Raw genomic sequence first — 18,607 nt, forward strand, 5'->3', positions numbered from 1 at the left:
CCTCCTCAGGGATCATCGGCGGTCTCTGGTGAGGCAACACACTCTGGTGCTTCTTCTCCACGTGGACGACCTCCTCCAGCACTCGAGGAGACCTGAACGCCTCTAAGGAAGACCCGACACTATAACGACGCGTTTGCTCCTTGTTCTGCTGTCGAGGCGAAACTGGCATGGCTGTGAGATTGACATGGCGTCGACTGGCTCGAGCACGGGCTTGAGCTCGAGCCGACTGCTTGTGCGCACCCTTCGGAGGGGCTGATGGCACACATGGCGACGGTGGATAGTAGATGTGCGAAGTGTCCATCCCTTTAGCAATGGAGAACCTGGTCTTGGTTCAAACCCGCGAGTAATTCGAGACTTTGGGCAGCATGCTCCGTAAAAATAGCAATCTTGGGAGTGCGATGATCGACGACCATTTCCATTCCAGCAGCATGAAGAGAACACTCGTCTTGCTCAGCACAGCGTTGCTCTGGCTGATAGATGGCGTATCTGCCGCAGGAGGCATTGATGACGCCACGGTACGTCACCAAATAGCCAGAGATCTCACCGATTCGCTGGCTTATCACTGTCTTGCTGGGGTAGAATAGCCGTCGGATATCTGCTCGCAGACGTTAGAGGAGCTCCAGAACTTGCTGATCAACCAGGACCAAGCAGACAACGGCGTGACAGGCAACACGCTCGTAACCAACGACTGCAAGGAGCTGGTGGACGCCGGCGTGATGAACGCGCGCAGCGACGACGCCCAGAAGTCCCTGTGTGGCAACTCGTGCTACGACACCGTCAACGCCAAGTACAAGACGCTGCTGGACAACGACTGCTTCGCCAGCGACGACGCCGACGAGGAGGCCAGCGCCAAGCTCCAAGCCGCCTCGTACCAGATCGCGTGCCAGACCAACTCGGACGGCGAATACTGCGGTACGTGGCCTGCCGCCTTGACTTGCTATGTTGACTTGAGCCCCCCCCCCCCTCACTCACCACCTTCTCCACGGCCAGTCCCGCTGCTGGCGACTCTTGTTGACGAAGCCGGCACGTCCTTCTCCCTGTGCGACGACATCGTGTCGAAGATGGGCTGCTGCTTCCAGAGCTACCGCCAGTACATGCTGCTCGGCACGCCCGCCAGTGTCGCCGCCATGGACGACGCCCAGAAGGAGTGCGCCGACAGCGTCGGCGGCCTCGACTCCATGTGCCCCTGCGCCTACAACGCCCACGCCTTCGCCAACACTACCTTCTGCTCCCGTACGTGGGGCGTCTGCTCCTCCTCTCCCTCTCCCTCTATGTTCTTGACTTGACCCCCTCCTCCCTCTCCACAGACGCAACGCATACACGCCCCAGCCTCACCTCCGCTGTTGTATCACTTGCTGCCGCCTTCATTCTTCTGTACATGTAGCCCGTAACCAGACACAATGCACGCCCCCCTAGACATTGCATAAGCCGCAAAACGACATTGCATAAGCCGAAAAAGATTTTGTTTACGTCATTTCCCTTGTAGGTGTAGGCTGCACTTGTAAATACTCGATGTCTTGGCGTGACGCACGTGAAGTCTGTCGGCTCATGCCCCCAAGCTCGAAGCTGTTCGGCTTCGCTTGCACAGCACTAACAACTGGCACGCTTGCGTCAGGAAAAGGTGCTGCTCAAGTTGCGAGAACTTGACCCCGGGCATCGCCTGCATCTCTCCTTCTGGCAGCACTTGCGGCGCTTTTAACTCACTACTACTAGATAGTCGCGCTTAACGCGGTGTGGCTCCGTCGTCTTCGCTAGGATACGTGTTGCAACATGTTTTGAGAAGTCACCAACCAGCCCGTACGATCGTCAACCTTCGATCTCAAAATTGTCGCCGCTATTGTCATTTTCTCCTCGATAAATTACCGGTTGCTGAAGCAACCTGTAATTTTAAGGTTGCCGAGCCGTTTTTAAGGTTGTGGAAGCCTCTTTAAGGGTGCTGTCAACAAAGTTGCTTTACGGACTGCCGCAGGGGCCGGCCGTTTGTCAAGTCTAAATTCGGTATACCGGCTAAAACCGGCTGTTTTATTTGAAACTCAAGAGGACTCTTGCGATTTGTATGAAGGTCGTCGTTCATATCACTGGTTTCTCCTGCCTAAATGGTAGCTGCTAAGAATCTCCCGACCAAACCGATTCCCTCTAGCATAGTAGTCTGTTTTAAGCAATACCCACACCATCTATTATGCCCTAGCTTTCGCTTCTTTCCATTTACGCTTGGCTGAGATCTCGATTCGCCGGAACGCAGCCTTGACCGCGGCTTCACGTCTGCTCGAACACGCACAGGCATCATACGTTGGGTTACGAAAGCACGCACCCTACAATTTTCTCTGCACAGTGCAACGTAGCATAGCTGCCTTCAGGTGTGCTTCGCTGTCACAGTTTTCGCCGCAGTCCTCCTCGCAGCGCCTTCCAATCGCCCAGTCGCTGGCTGTTGTTCAGCTTCGTCCACTGCTTGGCCGTTTGACGTAGCTATTGTCCAGAGCCACACAAGTGTTAGATATACGCGCACCCGAAGCTATGGCAAAGAAACTTACTTACACGTCGTCGGGCGGGACGTAGCATGGTGCTTGCTTGCTGCTCGTTCTTCGGCTTGCCTCCCACGTTGGATCTTTCGAAATGGAGCACCTTTTACTCGAGCTTCCGGCCGCGTTGGACTACCTTGACAATTTTTTAGTACGAATATCTTACCTCAAATAGAAAGTTTGCGGTAAACTACTCAGTAGCCGAATGTATCGTAAATTACAAAGTTGCTCAAGCAACCTTGACAGAAATATAAGGTTGCTCGAGCAACCTTATGGGATTTTTTATGTTTCAATTAAGGTTGCGTTAATCACTTCGGGCCCCTGCAACTGGGATTTGTATCGGCCAGTTATAACAGTTTCATATCGATACATAACCGATGTACCCATGGTATGGGGGCCTGTTCTTAACCGATTTCTGATTCCATGGGACTGTGCGGATATCGCTAAACGGACTACAACCCCTCGCCAAGGCCGGGCCACGCGGCGTTATTCTGCTGGCTGCTACGGCTGCTAGAGCTCGTGTTCAAGGTCAGCGCTGCCGGCGAGGAGATCGTGTACATCGGGAGCACAGCCTGGGTTTCGGTGCAGGCGGCGACGCGCATCCTCCAACATCGATACGCTCAGAAGAAGCACACCCAGTCGAGCGTGGTGAGCGGGGGAGCTACTCCGCCGCACACGCGATGGAGGCAACGCGATCCAGACCAATGCTTCCCTCCTCGAGGCGGACAACCCAGCTCGAGTGTACGTGCGCCTCGAACGCGGACTTTTCGACTACAAGGTGCTAAAGCATCTACGAGCGTCTCATGCTGGAGGAGATCCTCGATTTCCTCGACAACCCCATCAAGGAAGACACTCCCGTCGAGTGTCCGATTCAACCCGAGCCAGGGCCCCTCGTGTACAGGTTCCCCGATATTAACACGAAGGGCCTGTACTTCCTACAACTGGCACCGCTGAAGAAGTTCACAGACGAATTGGGGCATTTCATATGCGGCAAGGTGGGAATGAGTGACGAAGGGGGCATGGGCCATCGTATTCAAGACGAGTCACACCATAATGATCTGGGGTACTATGGATCCGCGCAGTGTCGATGGTACCTGCCGTTTAAAGACTCGACGCCGCGGAAGAATTTTAAACAGGTCTTATGCAGGTCTGGTCTTTTTGGTCCGTAGGACCAAAACAGGACCAAAATAAAATCAACCTCGAAATGGGACCTAAAAAAGACCTACAGAAAACAAGGTTTTATAAAAACTCTATAATCAAATATTCAAACGGAAAATAAATGTATTATGTATTAATGGGGATATTGCAAATGAAAAACCATACTGGACAAAAACTTCAACCCTGCTGTCAGGTTAACTGTCAGTCATGCTAATCCGGCTTGTACTCTAGCTGCCCGGGCCGTCCGACTTGATGAACACCCCTACCCCCGCGAGTTAATAACTCAGCCAAACGATAGAGTACACACTCGGTGGATCCGTCAGCACCAACAGTCTCTCCATGGTATCAACACTGTCATACAGGCGACTCACGAGGTCGCAACACAATCACCATGGGCCCAACCAGCGCACCCAACGCAAGCGAAGCGTCCAAACGGTGCCAACTCTCGGACCAGCAAGCTTCACAGGATATCATTCAGTCTAATCAGGCCGAACGTCAGCGAGCTAACAGCAACCAAAGCATACGAGAAGAAGTCCACGCCGATCTTCGGCCCACCAGCTACCGCTATATGCACTAAGGGGCTGGTCGCGCTGGCCGGTGCTGGTTCTCGGTCTGGTGATCACTCTAGGGAAAGGTTTATGGAGACTTTTGATTGGTTAGTCAGAAATGGGAATAGGGCAATATATGTGTCACAGCGAGAACCCGGGAACCCGAGAAAGCGCCGGGTTCCCAGGTTCTCTGGGAGTCTAGCTCGCAGCCATAGCCAGTGAGCGCATTTTACAGTCACCACGCTTCTGGCCATACCAACGCAACATCATCTCGCTGCACTTGCGGCGAAGACCGTCGCCGCAAGTGTTGCTCTAGCATGTGCCTTCATGCTGCATAGAAATCCTCCGGTGAATGTGTTCACGTTTGAGGCAGCTATTGCGTTCGAGAGTATGCTAGAAGAAGAATGCTACAATGCTTGGTTCTGCCGTCATCTGCGCTGTTCGCAGGAGACGTTTCGCAAACTTTGTAGTATGCTTCGTGTCCGTTTTCCTGTCAAACCCTACAAAACGTTTAGCTTTGAAAGAGCTGCAGCTTGTACTCTATTTCATCTAGGCTCAAGTGGTTTTTTTTAGAGAAACGGTGCGGATTATAGTGGCCTGTATGGTGCTACATAATCTACTGATCAACTTTCAAGACACCGCTCCCGTTTCCGTAGGTTTAGTAAATGCCGAAGACGAAACTGAAGAGGAGGTGGGCGAGGTGCAACGTCGTAACACGCGCGATCAAAAACTCTGTTCTTGCATTGCTCAGACGATATGGCCATGCCTTGGTTGGTACTCAGCTCAGTAGCTAGCAGCAGCCACGCTTCCTTCAAGGCTGCGTTGTTTTTGGCTTTGCTAAAGCGGGCGGCGTGCGCTTCGTAGCGCAGCGACATCAAGTCGTGCACCATCACGTTGGTCCATTCGAGCGCTGTGTTAGGCTTCTTGTCAGCCGTGAGTGCCGTTCGTTTCTTGCTCGCTGTGCTTGACGATCGCTTGTCCTTCTGTTTAGCCTTGCTTCCACTGGTGACGGCGTTGTCTGCACCGCTGCCGGCCGCGGACACCGTCGGCGTGCTAGAAGCACCACCGGTAGGCTGAGATGTAGCCATGTTGTCTGCGCCAGACAAGCTGCTGTTCGCCAGCACATTACCGGTAGCAACGAGACCAGCTGCCTGACTTCCAGCGTCTTCGTACTGGAGAGCTGTGGCGGAGCTTCCGGCGCGAGCCATCATCATGCTGTGGAGGAGGCCTTGGACCTGCAGCGGGCGAGCCCAAATGTCGTTGTAGCCAATGCATTCAGCGAGCGACGGCGCTTCGGCGAGCGCCTTTAGGCCGTCAGGGTCAGGGCTACTGGGGCGGGACATGCTACACGTGGGGAGGATGTTGAGCTTGGCGGCGACAGTGCAAATGCAGGTGATGGCCACTTGCGCTATGACGGGCGAGTTGCTGACTCGGTACTACCGAGTCGGTAGCCCACAACAGGAGTCCACAACGGGTAGTCCACAACGGGTTGCACTGGCACTTGGTGAGACAAAGTGAAAGACGTGAGGGCTCGGGGCAACCGGCAATCGGCAATGGAAGACCCGCTTGAAAAGTGCATACAGCCAGTAGTTCGCCAACGCTTCACTGCCAGTGAGAACCAGCAGCCTGTCTGGGTTCCGACCCCATTGCTTACCCTATCCCTTCTCGCTGGCGCCGAGAACCAGCACCGGCCAGCGCGACCAGCCCCTAAGGGCCGTTCTTAAGTTCCCGGTCCCAAGTCCCGGGACGAAATAGAGCGACTTGATTGGCTTTCAGAAAGCGGGCTAAGTTTATTTCCGAGCTCGTTTTGTCCCGGTCCCGCATCATTTTCGCGTGGTCGGGACGTGGGACTTTCACCCTAGCTACTTCATTTCTTCACTAATACGCGCCAAGTATGCACCACTTTGTTACGTTTCGAAAGGGCTATCTGACCATGTTCTTCTTTCACTGTAGTTCGCGGTAGTTCCCGCGAGTTAGGGGCTTAAAAATGCTTACAATTATCAAGTTTGACGGACGAGGGGTATCGTCCCGTTCGTCCCGGTCCCAGCTCCCGGGAACTTAAGAACGCGTCTTAGGCTAGACCAATTGTAGTTTTCCTTAAATTGCGGTCTTAGGGACAATCGAGAAGTTCATTTTGGGTAGGAGCCGAGGCTTGAAGTACTCGTGCGAAGCAGTACTGTGAGACATTAGCCCCGTGGGATGTGGAGGGCGAGCTGCGAGCTAGCGCCCTGCTGGATGTCGATCACTGGATCACTATCTAGCTTCCTGCAGAGGTAAAGTACAAGCAAGTACTTCAAGTACCAAGTACCAAGGATCAGCGGTGCATGCATACAAGAATACATGGACGAAGAAGATAGCAGTAGATTCAGGCACAAGGACGTCTGAGCAACCCAGTTAGTTAAAGCTCATTAAGAAAGTCTAGCAATAGCGTACAGTCCGAGCAGCGTCGACGGTCCAGGGATCGACACCAGCAAGACGCTCGCTCGCAAATTCAGACATTTGGGTTTCGTATTATAATCTCCAGCTCTACTTCAATAGCGGCTGCCCTCTATAATCTATCACGACATTTTATATCAGGATGAAGGGGGTCTAAAAATGGCTTGTTTCGTAGTGATATCATTTGGGTCTCGCCATCCAAACGGGAGAAATCATACTGATTTTCTGTTCGGTCTCGGTTAGATGCCGTAGGACCAAAACAGGACCAGGCCTGCATAAAACCCGTTTAAAACCTTACCGACGCCGCATGGCACCATTAAGAATGCCGAGACAAGGCTGCTCTTCTACCTCTCACGAATGGGCCTGATGTTTCCTTTTCGAGACAAGCTAGAGCGGTTGAAGCAGGAGACGCTGCTCTTTCATCCAAGCCACATCGTCCTCATACGTCAGGCGTTCTACATGGTTGCGAAGGATTTCAAGGACGACCTCCTCGAACAACACCCGGACCCGCCCCAGGCCCGGATTAATCGAGCTACTTCGATCGCTAGGATTGCTGTAGCGCGCTATCAGGCGGACCTCGCAAGAACCGAGGCCGGCAGTATTCCCCTTCGACCGGAGGTGCTCAGACGAGATCCCACGTGAATGAGTCTGTGCGAACCATCTGGCCTACTTCACCTATCGTATCCGATTTGGAGCAGTTGGCTCACGGCCGCAGTATCTTCCGTCAGCGGTGCATAGCCGCCCTCCCAGCCCCTCATTCCCCCTCGCATACCCAAAAACCTCCGACTTTCTCCGACTCGTACACAAAACATGCGGATAGGAGGGGGGTCACCTTTAACTATCACCCAGCTACGCGCTACGCGCGAACCTAAAACCCCTAAAGGCTCGCTGCGCTCGCTGGGCCAGAACCCTAAGCCCGCTGCGGCTCGCACGCGTTGCCTCCGCTTGCTAGGTAGAGCACTGCTGGGTCCTGGGTTTGCAGCCGCGTGCTACGCACACGGACTGTCAAACCGCAGGCGGGGGCTCGCTACGCTTGCTCCATGCCATCCATCCCACGGCTCCGACCAATGAGCAAACGGGACGACTAATCTATCTTGGACTGTGTATGCATAACACTTTGGGAAGGGGTAGGGTAATATTGTTATGCTCCGACCACGCTTGACTGGGGATTTGTATACCTATCATCTTAAGTGCGGTCGGAGATTTGATGATATTCTACCATACCACGAAATCTCCGACCTCCGACGGGCTCCGACCCGCACAGAGCCAGTACAAACTAGTGTAAAGAATATGTATTTCATGTTAAGTTGTGTACGTGGATAGGTGATCTACATTGGGATGTGTTGTGCCCAGAGGGCGCGCTATAGAGCTGGTTGTAGCAAGTTTATAGCCGTAGCCACAGGCTCTAAAACGGCCTGTGGGCCGAGAAAACAGCAAAAAACAAAGCAGGCAGTTTTACAGTCGAAAAACGCCACGGAGACATGTTTTTTGCGCGCTCCAGAGCAGATTGGCAAATGAGGGGTCCACAATTTGAACAGCTTGGCCTTTTTTACAATCCTTCTTACGCGTAAATACGCCTGTCAGTGTATGGCTTACATAAACACCTACAATAAACCTCAAAGATAACGTTATTTTCAAATGGTTGGCTTCTGGGTACCGCAGAGCCTCACTCTTGATTTTTAGCTTCTAACCGACAAGTCGCCTACTCAACCAATGACCCGTGAGACCGGTTGACTACATGTTTGTATGTGTGTATGTTGTACGATATGCAGCTGCTATCGCTGTTCATGCGTGGTGTGCTAGCTTGCGTTGAGGTTCACTTTGCTGTTCCGCAAGGAGGTTAAGCTTGGTGTTCGATGCTGTACTAAATTACATGTGTGCGTACTCTGTAATGAGGTTAACTTTGCTGTTCCATTGGAGGTCAAGCTTAGTGTTCAATCGGTGCTACCACTGCATATCAATCTGCGTTAGATACCTAAGCTTGTAATACACCTGGTGTTCTCCGCTCAACATATCCTTCCGTGTTGTTTAGCGAGTTGTCTTCGACGGCCTCGTCCTCGATGAACTTCTTGCGGACCAGCAGGCGGCGCTCTTCTTCGAAGGCAGCGATGACAGCTTTGTGGATGTGCGCGCGAGGCTCCCACGTCGGCTCCCAGTTCACCAGGTAGTACGTTTTGCCCTTCACCTTCTTCCAGTTCCACAGCTCGCGCACATGGTGTTGCTTCTCGTCGTCGTCATCGGGTTCTTCGTCGTCAGCTGGAGGCGGGGCAAGCAGCCACTCGCGCACGACGTCAAGGCCCACCCGGCGCTTCTTTCGCTCGGCGAGGGCAGCGTAGATGACGTCGATGGCTTCGGGAAGCAAGCTGGCGGAGGCGACGGCAGTGTTCATGGTGAGTCGTAGATGCCGGATTGCTTGATCGCTAATGCGGATCTTGTGCGCCTTGCTTGCAGCGATACACAGGGCCTTGAACTCCTTCGCGGAGCTGACGATGTTCTTGACAGGCTTGGCGACGGGCATGGCGGCAGAATTGTGCGTGGCTGAGTGCGGAAAGCAAAGTGACAAGCGCCGTAGCGAAGTGCAAGTCCCGGTCAAGGGGCAGTGAATGGCTCGGGAAATGCAAAGGTAAATTCATGCGTAATTACGTGCTGACTATTTCCCCAAGGAGGTTGGTAGTGTGAGCAGGTGCAGGGTCAACGATGCGACCAGCAGCTTGAAGCTGATTGTAGCGGCGAACGAAAGCGTTGAGATGGCCAGCCCTGTAAAGCTTGCGCATGGGCTTGAGAACGTTCTGGGCTCCGCGGGCTTTGATATCATGACCCTGCAGAAACGATAGCAGCTCCTTCTCGACGGCAGCTCCAAGCTTCAATACATCGTCTCGGTACTGCGGGGACTTCACGTCAAGCTCAAAACCTTCAGCGAGGAAGATCTTCAAGAACGCGACGATCAGCTTGGTGTTCGACCTCGTCTGTTTCGTCGCCGCGTCGGTCGAGCTCCAGATGCGTGGGTCTTGAGCGTACCACGAGAACCAGGCATCTTTCAGGCTGGTAGCTCCAGAGGTACGTCGTCGTTTGGTCGGTGGTTCACTGTTGCCAGCTTCCTCACTCGCTTCATCTTCTTGTGCTCGCTTCTTCTTGTTGTAGATCGTCGCTTCCATCAGCGTCAACCGGGTGTCGAGCTTCTGGTTGACATGAATTAACTGTTCAATCAAGACAGCTTGATGAAGAAACATGGGGTGCTTGGTGATGTCAGCTACAGCGTCGGTAGTCTTGATGCTTTCCGGTTTGGTGCTTGAGGTTGTGTCACAGGCCAGGTGCGACGACCATGCGAGCAGCTCACTGACACAGAAGGCTTTTTCCCTCGCGCAAGCTTCCATGCGCTGTACAGCCAGGCCGTCCGGAGCAAGATACTTCAACCCCGGATAGTGGCGCAACAGGTATGCCATCAGTGTGTCGACTACCCGTGCATTCACGTTGTACTGTGCAGTATGCAGCCCAGACGAAGAGACGAAGAGCGACGAGGCAACCGAGCGAAGTCTTGCCTGTGTGTCGGAGTCGAATGTGTCCAGAGAGAGAAGAGGAACGGTGGCGTCCGGGTCGCGGCTGCTCAAGACTCGAGCGACCTTGTGGTCTTTCGACGGTGTGTTGAAAACGTAGGCGAACGCTTTGTTTGTCGCTGTCATGTTCCAGGCTCCTCGGTCGAAGATCCACTGCACGCACATGCCCGCTCCGTTGGCGTGCTGTGCCCCTCCTCGTCGGAAGGAGTGAGACGTTAGACGCTCCGAGACCCCGGCCGGCTTCACAACTCTATCAAGAACGCGATTGACGTAGCTGTGGATACCGGGCGCCGATTCGGGCGACTTATCTTCATCGGTCCGCTTGGCCTCGGCTTGGCGCAGGAGCACGGTCTCCGGGTGATCCATCAAGTCGATGAGCGGTGTGGCTGGCGTAAGCGCGGTTTGTGAAGCCCCGTGTTGCTCCGGAAGCTGGCTCAGCAGCGATGCTCTCGGTGACGACTGGGTCACTAACGCAAGCGCGATTACGAGGAGCGGGCAGGTGGCAAAGTCGTCGTCAGGGAAGAGTGAGAGTCCTTGCTCTTCAGAGGTCTTGACGCGAATGAAGCGCACGAAGGAGACATCACCTGAGCCGATGGAAAGATTCGCCTTGCGGAGCAGCGTGAGGTCCGACGCACGCCCGAAGAGAAACCAGAGCAAGCACAGCAGAGGTGCATCTTGGTAGTCGGCAGTTGTAACCGCGGTGGAATAGAGATGCATCATCATTTGCTTCAACGCCTTCTTCGTGCATGCTGGAGCCTTGTTGACGAAAGCTCCCGACTCGCGCTTCATGCAGTAGCGCTCAAGAACCTGTCCTTTCTTGAGCAGCACCTTGTCCACTGCCTCGCGGTGCTGAGGGAACAGTTCCAGCAGCCAGTTCTTGGCCTAGCGGAAGTACTGCATGACCGAGTGGCGGGCCAACAGCTGCCCCTTGCGGCCCTCCTTGAACGCGAGGTACATGCCAAACTTGTCGACGACAGCCTCTAGCACGAGCGGGGCGCTTTCACGCTGCATACAGACTTCCAGGTAATCCCAGCGGACGCCTTCCTCTTCGAGGAACTTCATGAAGGAACGTGCTGCGCTCTCGCGAGCGCGCTTCGTGTTGGCCGGGGCGAGGTCTTTCAGGCTCATCTGGAGGCGGAGGTGTCGGAGCTTGGGTGTTATTCGAGAAATATGTGAATGACTTGCACTTCGTAGGGGGATATCAATAACTTTGTTGGGCCCTCCGACTCGATACGTCGGAGCTGTGGCTGTGATGTACCCAGGAATCAGGAAGGTCCGTGATTGACTAAAATTACTGTGATTCAAGGGATTTGATTCGCTGAAATCATCATATTTGCAAAAGCATTCATTTCATTGGTTGGTTCTTTATATAGTGAAATCAAGTAAAGTCGGAGCTTTGATGTTATTCATCCATACCCGCCCGACCTTCGAGCTCTGAAGCTGTAGCTCGCGAGCGATGCCCAAACCCCCCACCCCGCCGCAGGAGCAGGACGTCCTGTCCATCAAGGACGGCCACTTCGTGGACCAGCACGGGCGCGTCGCGCTGCTGCGTGGCGTGAACCTGGGCGGCTCCTCCAAGCTGCCGTTCGGCTACGGCCACACGGACGACCAGGACACGAGCGACTTCTTCGACGGCGCGGCCTCCGTGTCGTTCGTGGGGCGCCCGTTCCCCCTGGAGGAGGCGGACCTGCACTTGTCCCGCCTGCAGCGCTGGGGCCTGACGTTCCTGCGCTTCATCGTCACGTGGGAGGCCATCGAGCACGCCGGCCCCGGCCAGATCGACCACGAGTACCTCAAGTACATCCGCGCAGTGGTGGAGAAGGCGGCCGAGTACAACATGCAGGTGTACATCGACCCGCACCAGGACGTCTGGTCCCGCTGGACGGGGGGCGACGGCGCCCCCATGTGGACGCTGGAGTGCATCGGCTTCGAGCCGCGCAACTTCGAGCCGACCAAGGCGGCGCTGTGCCTCGAGACGTGCGGCCTGCCGGCGTCCAAGTTCCCCAAGATGATCTGGCCCACCAACTACGGCAAGCTGGCGTGCGTCACCATGTTCACGCTCTTCTGGGCCGGCAAGAAGTACGCGCCCAAGTGCTACGTGGACGGCGTGCAGATCCAGGAGTACCTGCAGTCGCACTACTTGGACTCGATGGTGGCGCTGGCCAACGCGCTGAAGGGGCTGACGAACGTCGTGGGATTCGGCACGATGAACGAGCCCTCGAGTGGGTTTATCGGCGTTAAGGACCTGGCCAAGCCCGTTGGCATCTTCCAGAATGGCTACGCGCCGACTGGGATCCAGGGCATGGCTCTGGGCGAAGGTGTCGCTCAGGATGTGGACGTGTGGAACGCGGGCATCATGACGATGATTCGTGGCAAGCCGTCGAGGATGGAGACCGTGGACCCCAAGGGCGTGCGCGCCTGGAAGGAGGGCTTCGGATGTGTGTGGAAGGAGGCGGGGGTGTGGAGCTTGGACGCTGAAGGCCAGCCTCAGCTGCTCAAGCCCGACTACTTCGCTGGAGTTGACTTCGGCAAGGAGTTCTACCTGCCGTTCGCCAAGAAGTTCACCAAGAGACTGCAGAGCGTCTTCCCCAACGCGATGATCTTCGTGGAGATGCCGCCCGTGGATTTCGGAGACATGGAGTTCCCGGAGATCACCAGCGAGGACATCCCCAACGCTGTGAACGCCATGCACTGGTACGATGCCATCACGCTCGTCACCACAACGTGGCGCTCGTACTTCACGGTGGACTTCACCACGGGCAAGCCTGCGTTCGGCAACAAGGCGCTGCGCAAGCTGCACCAGCAGCAACTGGCCCATGTCGCCAGCTTTGGCCGCAAGAAGATGGGCAACGCCCCCACGCTCATCGGCGAGACGGGCATCCCGTACAACATGAACGACGCGCGCGCCTACATCAGCGGAGACTACTCGGCGCAGATCGAGGCCATGGACAACACCATCTCCAACTTGGAGTCGCAGCTGCTGTCGTACACGCTGTGGAACTACACGGCCGACAACTCGCACGAGTTTGGCGACCTGTGGAACCTCGAGGACTTGAGTATTAGCAGCCCAGACTCGGAGAAACTGGCGATTCGCCTTGCTGGCGGACACACGCGTCGACGTGATGACCCGGCTCGGGGACTGAAGGGCTTTGCGCGCCCGCACCCGCGTAGAATTACCGGCACTCCCCTCAAGTCGGAGTTCACTATGGCCACGGCCGAGTACATTCTCGAGTACGTGTCGGTGAACACGGAGGCGACGGCGCCCACGGAGATTTACGTGCCGTATGTGCACTACCCAGGAGGCTACCGCGTCACGTCTTCAGATGGCCACTGCACGATCGAGAAGCGCGAGAGCTACGACATTGTCAAGTACGCGCACGACGTCAAGGCCCACAAGCACCGCGTGATTATCGCTCCGCGAACGCCCGTTGGTAGTGACTCGAAGCGCGCCAACGCGCCGCTGTACCTTGCTCTGGCCGTCACTGCCGTCGCTGTCCCGCTACTTACCCTGTACAAGCGTAGATAAACGAAGCTCAACGAGGACAATTACGGAGCTGCGCATATGCGCAGGTATACATGGAACGATCCATAGTAAAAAGCAAATTGTTTCAAGCATATGATCGAGCAGGTAGTTCTGTTTCGCGGATGATATGTGGAATTGTTATTGGACGCGTTCAATCCTCCCTAGTTGGAAATTCCATGACGGTCTTCTACGACGATTTTCACACCGCTCCATACGCAGCATTTCGGCGCCGATCATGATATGTAGTCACCATCTGCACCTGAGGCACCACTGCGCGGCACAAACTACAGTACGAGCAAGTAAATTAGCAACGGTGGGCCGTTCCGACAAAGCAAACGAAGCACTTACCTCCACGAAGAAGTCCTTGGATGGTGTCAATAAACAGCACTATAGCGAATGTGGGCGCTAGGACCCCAGCAACAGTCTGCAACATCTCAAATGTCTCCTTTGCAAGACCCGCAATTAACCAAGTAGCGACCCAAGCCACGACTGGATCTCGACTTGCAATGCACAGAGCGACAGCCACCGCAATCAAAATCCCCAGCAGAAGCGCGTAGACATCGAAGCTGAAGTATTTCCCGTGGGAAAACTGTACCATGTCGAGCACGGAAAAGACCGTTGCTGCAGTAAGCCATGCGAACCACAGACGCTGCGATATCTTGTCCAGCGCCAACTTAATCGCACCGATGGCGTTCTCGGGGGACGGGGAACTTTGCTCGTATCCGTCGACTAAAAGCTCATTCAGGCACATCAGTACTAGCGCGACCGGAGTCAGGTACAGACGGCGGCTGCCTGAGAGCATGAAGCACAGCAACAGAAGGAGAATAGCTGCATCGGCGACGAACGTAAGCAGCGACAACAGGAAAGCCAAAACCTGGATAGTCGAATAATGCGCGCCTCGGTGATATATGCTGACGCCTGAACACGATGTCAGTGCTTGCAACGAGGAAAACGAAGACGCAGAATATGTAGCTTGGTGGAGCCAGCAGGTTGTGCATGTCGTGGTTATGGGTCTCGTAGAGCGCCGCATACCAGGGAGCAAGAGCGAACGCCACAGCGCAATAGAGGTGCGGGGCCACGCCGAGGAAAAAGGCGATCGCTTCTGATGTAATCCATGCCATGCTGGAGGCCGAATTGATTCAAGCAATGAAATAATTGAGAAAAGTGATGGAATTCGATTAATTCTTGTAAGGTGATGGCCCAGGCAAAGCTGGAGCTTAGGTCAACGAACTGAAGCGTTAATTCGTGTAGATGATGACTTAAATCGTTTTAACTAAGACAATTACAATGCAAAAGATGTGTTCAATCATCCTATCACTAGTTGATTCGCGAGGTTCCCACTCCGTTGCTGCATCATTCAGCTAGTCAGTCGTCCACGACCATGTTTTCTGCCTCATCAGGTTTATCATCGTCGACATCCATGGTCTTCTCTTCGTTCTGCACAGCAGCTAGCCCCTTCTCATTAATGAGCTCCTGCATGTGTGCGGCAAAATCGTCTAGCAACACTGGCCACGCTCCGTTCTCGTCGTAGTTGCTTAGGTCTGGCTTAATCTGGTGGCCGAAGTCCAGCACCTGCAGCCACAAGTCTTTCGATACAACGCTACGCGAGTTCTTGCGGACATACTGCAGCCAGTGACGGCGCCAGTGGAAGTGTCCAGGGAGCAGCAGATCCCAGAGCCCCACGGCCAGCTCCAGTGCCAAACTCTTTTGTGTTGGGTCTTTCGAGAAGCCAAACGTGAACTAAACACAGCACGATAACAGCCAACAACAGTCAGCAAACACCACATGCCACATGGATACACCTCCTCGACCGAGCACTGACCGAATAAATAGTGGCGAACTGCGCACGATCACGCATCTGGTTTCGCAATGTCGGGATTGCGGCACGCAGGTCCTCGATCGAGTGGCAGTGCAGCTTGAGCATTCCGCGTCGAAACTCGGTGCGCGTGTAGACGCCCATCATCTCCGACTCCATCGCACAGCTCAGCGCCAACATCACGGGGTCCTGGGAGTCAATTTCCAGTGCCTCACACAGCGCAAAGATGCCTTCCTCCGTAATTGAAGCCTCGTCCGCCTCCGGATCTGCAAAATACAATAACATAAATAAAATCGGCTTAATAACCTCTCAATATCTTCATCCACAGCAGCTTTTGGTACCTTGGAAACGCGCAAACAACGCGTCAATGGCCTGGTTGTCCTCCCGGTCGTTCTTCTGCTTCTTGTTGCTGCCTCCGTACTGCAATAAATCGCACCAAAATTCAGTCAACCACCCCCCAGATGTCATCTAAATCCTTCACAGCCCGCTCACATGGTCGGTGGAGCCTCTCTTGGCGCCGCTGTAGACCCCGTGGTGTCCGTTGCTGATGCCGAGCTTGGCCATCTTGGCCACGTCCGCCTGGTACATGGCGTTGGCCTTTATCCGCTCCACCAGCTCCGCCTTGCGCCCGCTTGTGCGGATGCCTGGCCAACACAATAACGCAATGCAACAGAGTGAGCGAGTGAGATCTGAACCTGTGTAAACCGATACGGCGCTGGCACACACACCGAAGTTGCGGCAGATCTCCGTGAGCTCCTTCACACGCAGACGCGCGAGATCCTCCATGGCTGGCTGCGTGGCTGGCTAAACTGGTTGGCTGCGGGTGGGCGCGGCAGCGAGAGACTGCACTGAAGAGGCTGCTAAAGAGCGGGAAGAGGAGCACGCAGAGGTTAGAGGCGGAAGAGCTGCGCAGGAGCGAGTGATGCCATCACCTTTCACCTTCGACCAGCGTTCAGAAAAACAAATATTTGCTTGTGTGATGAATAATGTCAGTTTTTGAAAGAAAATGATTTTCATAGAACTTAACGTCTATTGACCGTAACAACAAGACCGAGTTTCGTGGCGAACATAAATATGTAACCTATTGTAGGTTAAGGTGTAGCCACACCATGAGGAGCGCTTCTTCTGTAGCCTCTTGAGTAGCCACTGCATCAGCTACAATATAGCGGTTATCCCGGCTGTAGCCGGCTTCGTAGGAACCGATGAGGTTGTGCGCTGACTCCGCAATCGATCTGCCAATCGGGCCACACGCGAGAGCTCATAGCGTCGTCTGGGTCGGATCACCAGGTCTGGTAATCAACATCGCAACGTAGAATCAATATACCACTAGTACAATGTTACAGAGCAAAGTACACGCTCTCGCTTACCTGTAGATCACAATGGCGCTCATCATGATCGTCTTCGGCCATGGTCCTTGGCCACTTCGGCGCGCTCGACGGGCCCCAACAAAGCTTGCATTGCGACGTCTTGAACAGCGCAGTTTCGGAATGAAGGAAAGTACGAGTGGCTGACACGCGGCGGTTTTAGGCTTCCACCCGAATTTTCAAACCTGTTGGTGGTTTATACTCGTCCGTCTATTACCGCGGAATAAACCCCGTTTATCTTCCCATCGCTAATCTAACAGGAAGATGTGCACAATACCGGCTATACAAACATCCATATGCGAAGTTCGAAAGAGAGGACAAGTTTGCTGGATATTATGTCATGTGACAATGCTTATTCTGTAGGATACAGAATACGGGGTTAGAGGGGTTAACGAGGGATCCACCATTCATGTAGATGGAACAGACCGCCCAAGGAAACGGCCAAATCCGTCGGAAGTGCGGATGCGGGTTTCAGTTACGAGTACGGAGCCGAAGGAGTCGTTTTAGTGGCCTGTGCACATATGACGCCTACATGTATTGTTACCGTTGGGACAACAAAGTGGAAACAAGCGTGTTCTTAGGCGGGAAATGTGTAGTGGTAGCTTTAAGCGGGCTTATTTAGGTCGCAAGGTTATTGGGTCTGTTGGCCGTGGAGGTACCAGTTGGACTCGGGTGTGGTGATCCACACTGCCTCTTCGAGCGTCAAGGAGGCCCGCCAATCAGCGACGGAGGAGGTCACGTTGTCAGGGGAGGGGGAGAACAATCAATCGGCTGCGGAAGAGAACATCCAATCGGTGGCGGAGAAGGAGGGTCAATCGGCGCGGAGGAGAACTACCAATTGGTGGCGGTGGCTGATGGTAAATGTAACGGGGTTACATGGAATAGTGACCCTGTCACTATTCCGGGATGGCTACATCGGTCACTCCCCTGGATAGTGACTCAGAGCCAACAGATACATTTTGTATGACACAAACTATAGGAAACTTAGGATTTGTATGCAGGCCAAATCTGTACCAACCTATAAATACATTCAGTCTTAGATCTACCGCTTTTCAAGTCAAGTCGTCCCCTTCAGACCAGGGACACGTGAACGGCTGTTCACTTGGAGTTTGTATACTCCTGCTTCCTCTGTTAAGAAGTGCTGTGTGCCCCGTCACACTTGGTAGCACTTGTTGTCAATCCTACGCCTTCGCGGGTAGATTGGACTACCTGAATCCTCTGTGGTCTCATCGAGTGAGCCAAGATGGATCGTACGGAGTTTCCCCATCTGAACGACTGGCAGTACGAGTCCGTTCGTAAGATGACAGGCATCTTTGGGACAGATGCCCTGCGTAGCTTAGCGGCGGCGACGCCGGCCGAGCGGGTTGAGCGTATCAACGCGTTCGACACCTACGAGCGAGGGCTCATCGCCCACGTTCAAGGGCTGCAGGCCACTGCGGCCGCGCCGAAGCCGGTGCAACCGAAGCCCCTGCGGCTGAAGGTTCACCCCTTCGAAGGGAAGGAAGGAGAAAACCTTCACTTCTGGGTTCGAGAGGTTGAGCTCGCGATGGACGCGGCTCTCGTCTCGGACGAGCGACTCCGTGTCGCCTTTGCGCTCTCTAACCTTAGTGGTCGCGCTAAGAGTTGGGCGTATACGCGCGAAGCGACGACGCCTGGATGCTTCGCATCATGGTCCCAGCTGTGCGAGCA

General features: G+C 54.5%; 8 protein-coding genes across 8 annotated transcripts; 3 read left to right on the forward strand and 5 right to left on the reverse strand.

Moving 5' to 3' along the window:
- Positions 1 to 428: 428 nt before the first annotated feature.
- On the forward strand, positions 429 to 3,688 carry PHYSODRAFT_329270 (hypothetical protein; the record flags this gene model as incomplete). The annotated part of the gene is made up of 5 exons (XM_009525706.1): positions 429 to 515; positions 585 to 912; positions 991 to 1,233; positions 3,034 to 3,260; positions 3,317 to 3,688. The coding sequence occupies 5 exons, from the start codon at positions 429 to 431 to the stop codon at positions 3,686 to 3,688; spliced, it is 1,257 nt and encodes a 418-aa protein (XP_009524001.1).
- A 1,160-nt stretch (positions 3,689 to 4,848) lies between these two features.
- Positions 4,849 to 5,568, reverse strand: PHYSODRAFT_329271 (hypothetical protein; the record flags this gene model as incomplete). Its single annotated transcript, XM_009525707.1, has 1 exon — positions 4,849 to 5,568. The coding sequence occupies one exon, from the start codon at positions 5,566 to 5,568 to the stop codon at positions 4,849 to 4,851; it is 720 nt and encodes a 239-aa protein (XP_009524002.1).
- Positions 5,569 to 8,636: 3,068 nt separating this feature from the next.
- Positions 8,637 to 9,179, reverse strand: PHYSODRAFT_329272 (hypothetical protein; the record flags this gene model as incomplete). The annotated part of the gene is made up of 1 exon (XM_009525708.1): positions 8,637 to 9,179. One exon carries the CDS (start codon positions 9,177 to 9,179, stop codon positions 8,637 to 8,639), a length of 543 nt encoding a protein of 180 aa, XP_009524003.1.
- Positions 9,180 to 9,300: 121 nt separating this feature from the next.
- Positions 9,301 to 10,581, reverse strand: PHYSODRAFT_491362 (hypothetical protein; the record flags this gene model as incomplete). Its single annotated transcript, XM_009525709.1, has 1 exon — positions 9,301 to 10,581. The coding sequence occupies one exon, from the start codon at positions 10,579 to 10,581 to the stop codon at positions 9,301 to 9,303; it is 1,281 nt and encodes a 426-aa protein (XP_009524004.1).
- Positions 10,582 to 10,588: 7 nt separating this feature from the next.
- On the forward strand, positions 10,589 to 10,897 carry PHYSODRAFT_491687 (hypothetical protein; the record flags this gene model as incomplete). The annotated part of the gene is made up of 1 exon (XM_009525710.1): positions 10,589 to 10,897. The coding sequence occupies one exon, from the start codon at positions 10,589 to 10,591 to the stop codon at positions 10,895 to 10,897; it is 309 nt and encodes a 102-aa protein (XP_009524005.1).
- Positions 10,898 to 11,467: 570 nt separating this feature from the next.
- PHYSODRAFT_350726 (hypothetical protein) lies at positions 11,468 to 13,831 on the forward strand (the record flags this gene model as incomplete). The annotated part of the gene is made up of 2 exons (XM_009525711.1): positions 11,468 to 11,488; positions 11,699 to 13,831. 2 exons carry the CDS (start codon positions 11,468 to 11,470, stop codon positions 13,739 to 13,741), a joined length of 2,064 nt encoding a protein of 687 aa, XP_009524006.1. The 3' UTR covers positions 13,742 to 13,831.
- A 106-nt stretch (positions 13,832 to 13,937) lies between these two features.
- PHYSODRAFT_329275 (hypothetical protein) lies at positions 13,938 to 14,859 on the reverse strand (the record flags this gene model as incomplete). Its single annotated transcript, XM_009525712.1, has 3 exons — positions 13,938 to 14,008; positions 14,087 to 14,566; positions 14,655 to 14,859. 3 exons carry the CDS (start codon positions 14,857 to 14,859, stop codon positions 13,938 to 13,940), a joined length of 756 nt encoding a protein of 251 aa, XP_009524007.1.
- A 244-nt stretch (positions 14,860 to 15,103) lies between these two features.
- On the reverse strand, positions 15,104 to 15,839 carry PHYSODRAFT_491983 (hypothetical protein; the record flags this gene model as incomplete). The annotated part of the gene is made up of 2 exons (XM_009525713.1): positions 15,104 to 15,478; positions 15,561 to 15,839. The coding sequence occupies 2 exons, from the start codon at positions 15,837 to 15,839 to the stop codon at positions 15,104 to 15,106; spliced, it is 654 nt and encodes a 217-aa protein (XP_009524008.1).
- Between the last annotated feature and the right edge of the window lie 2,768 nt (positions 15,840 to 18,607).

The sequence above is a fragment of the Phytophthora sojae genome (genome assembly GCF_000149755.1).
Source record: "Phytophthora sojae unplaced genomic scaffold PHYSOscaffold_3, whole genome shotgun sequence".
NCBI classification, from domain to species: Eukaryota; Oomycota; class Peronosporomycetes; order Peronosporales; family Peronosporaceae; genus Phytophthora; species Phytophthora sojae.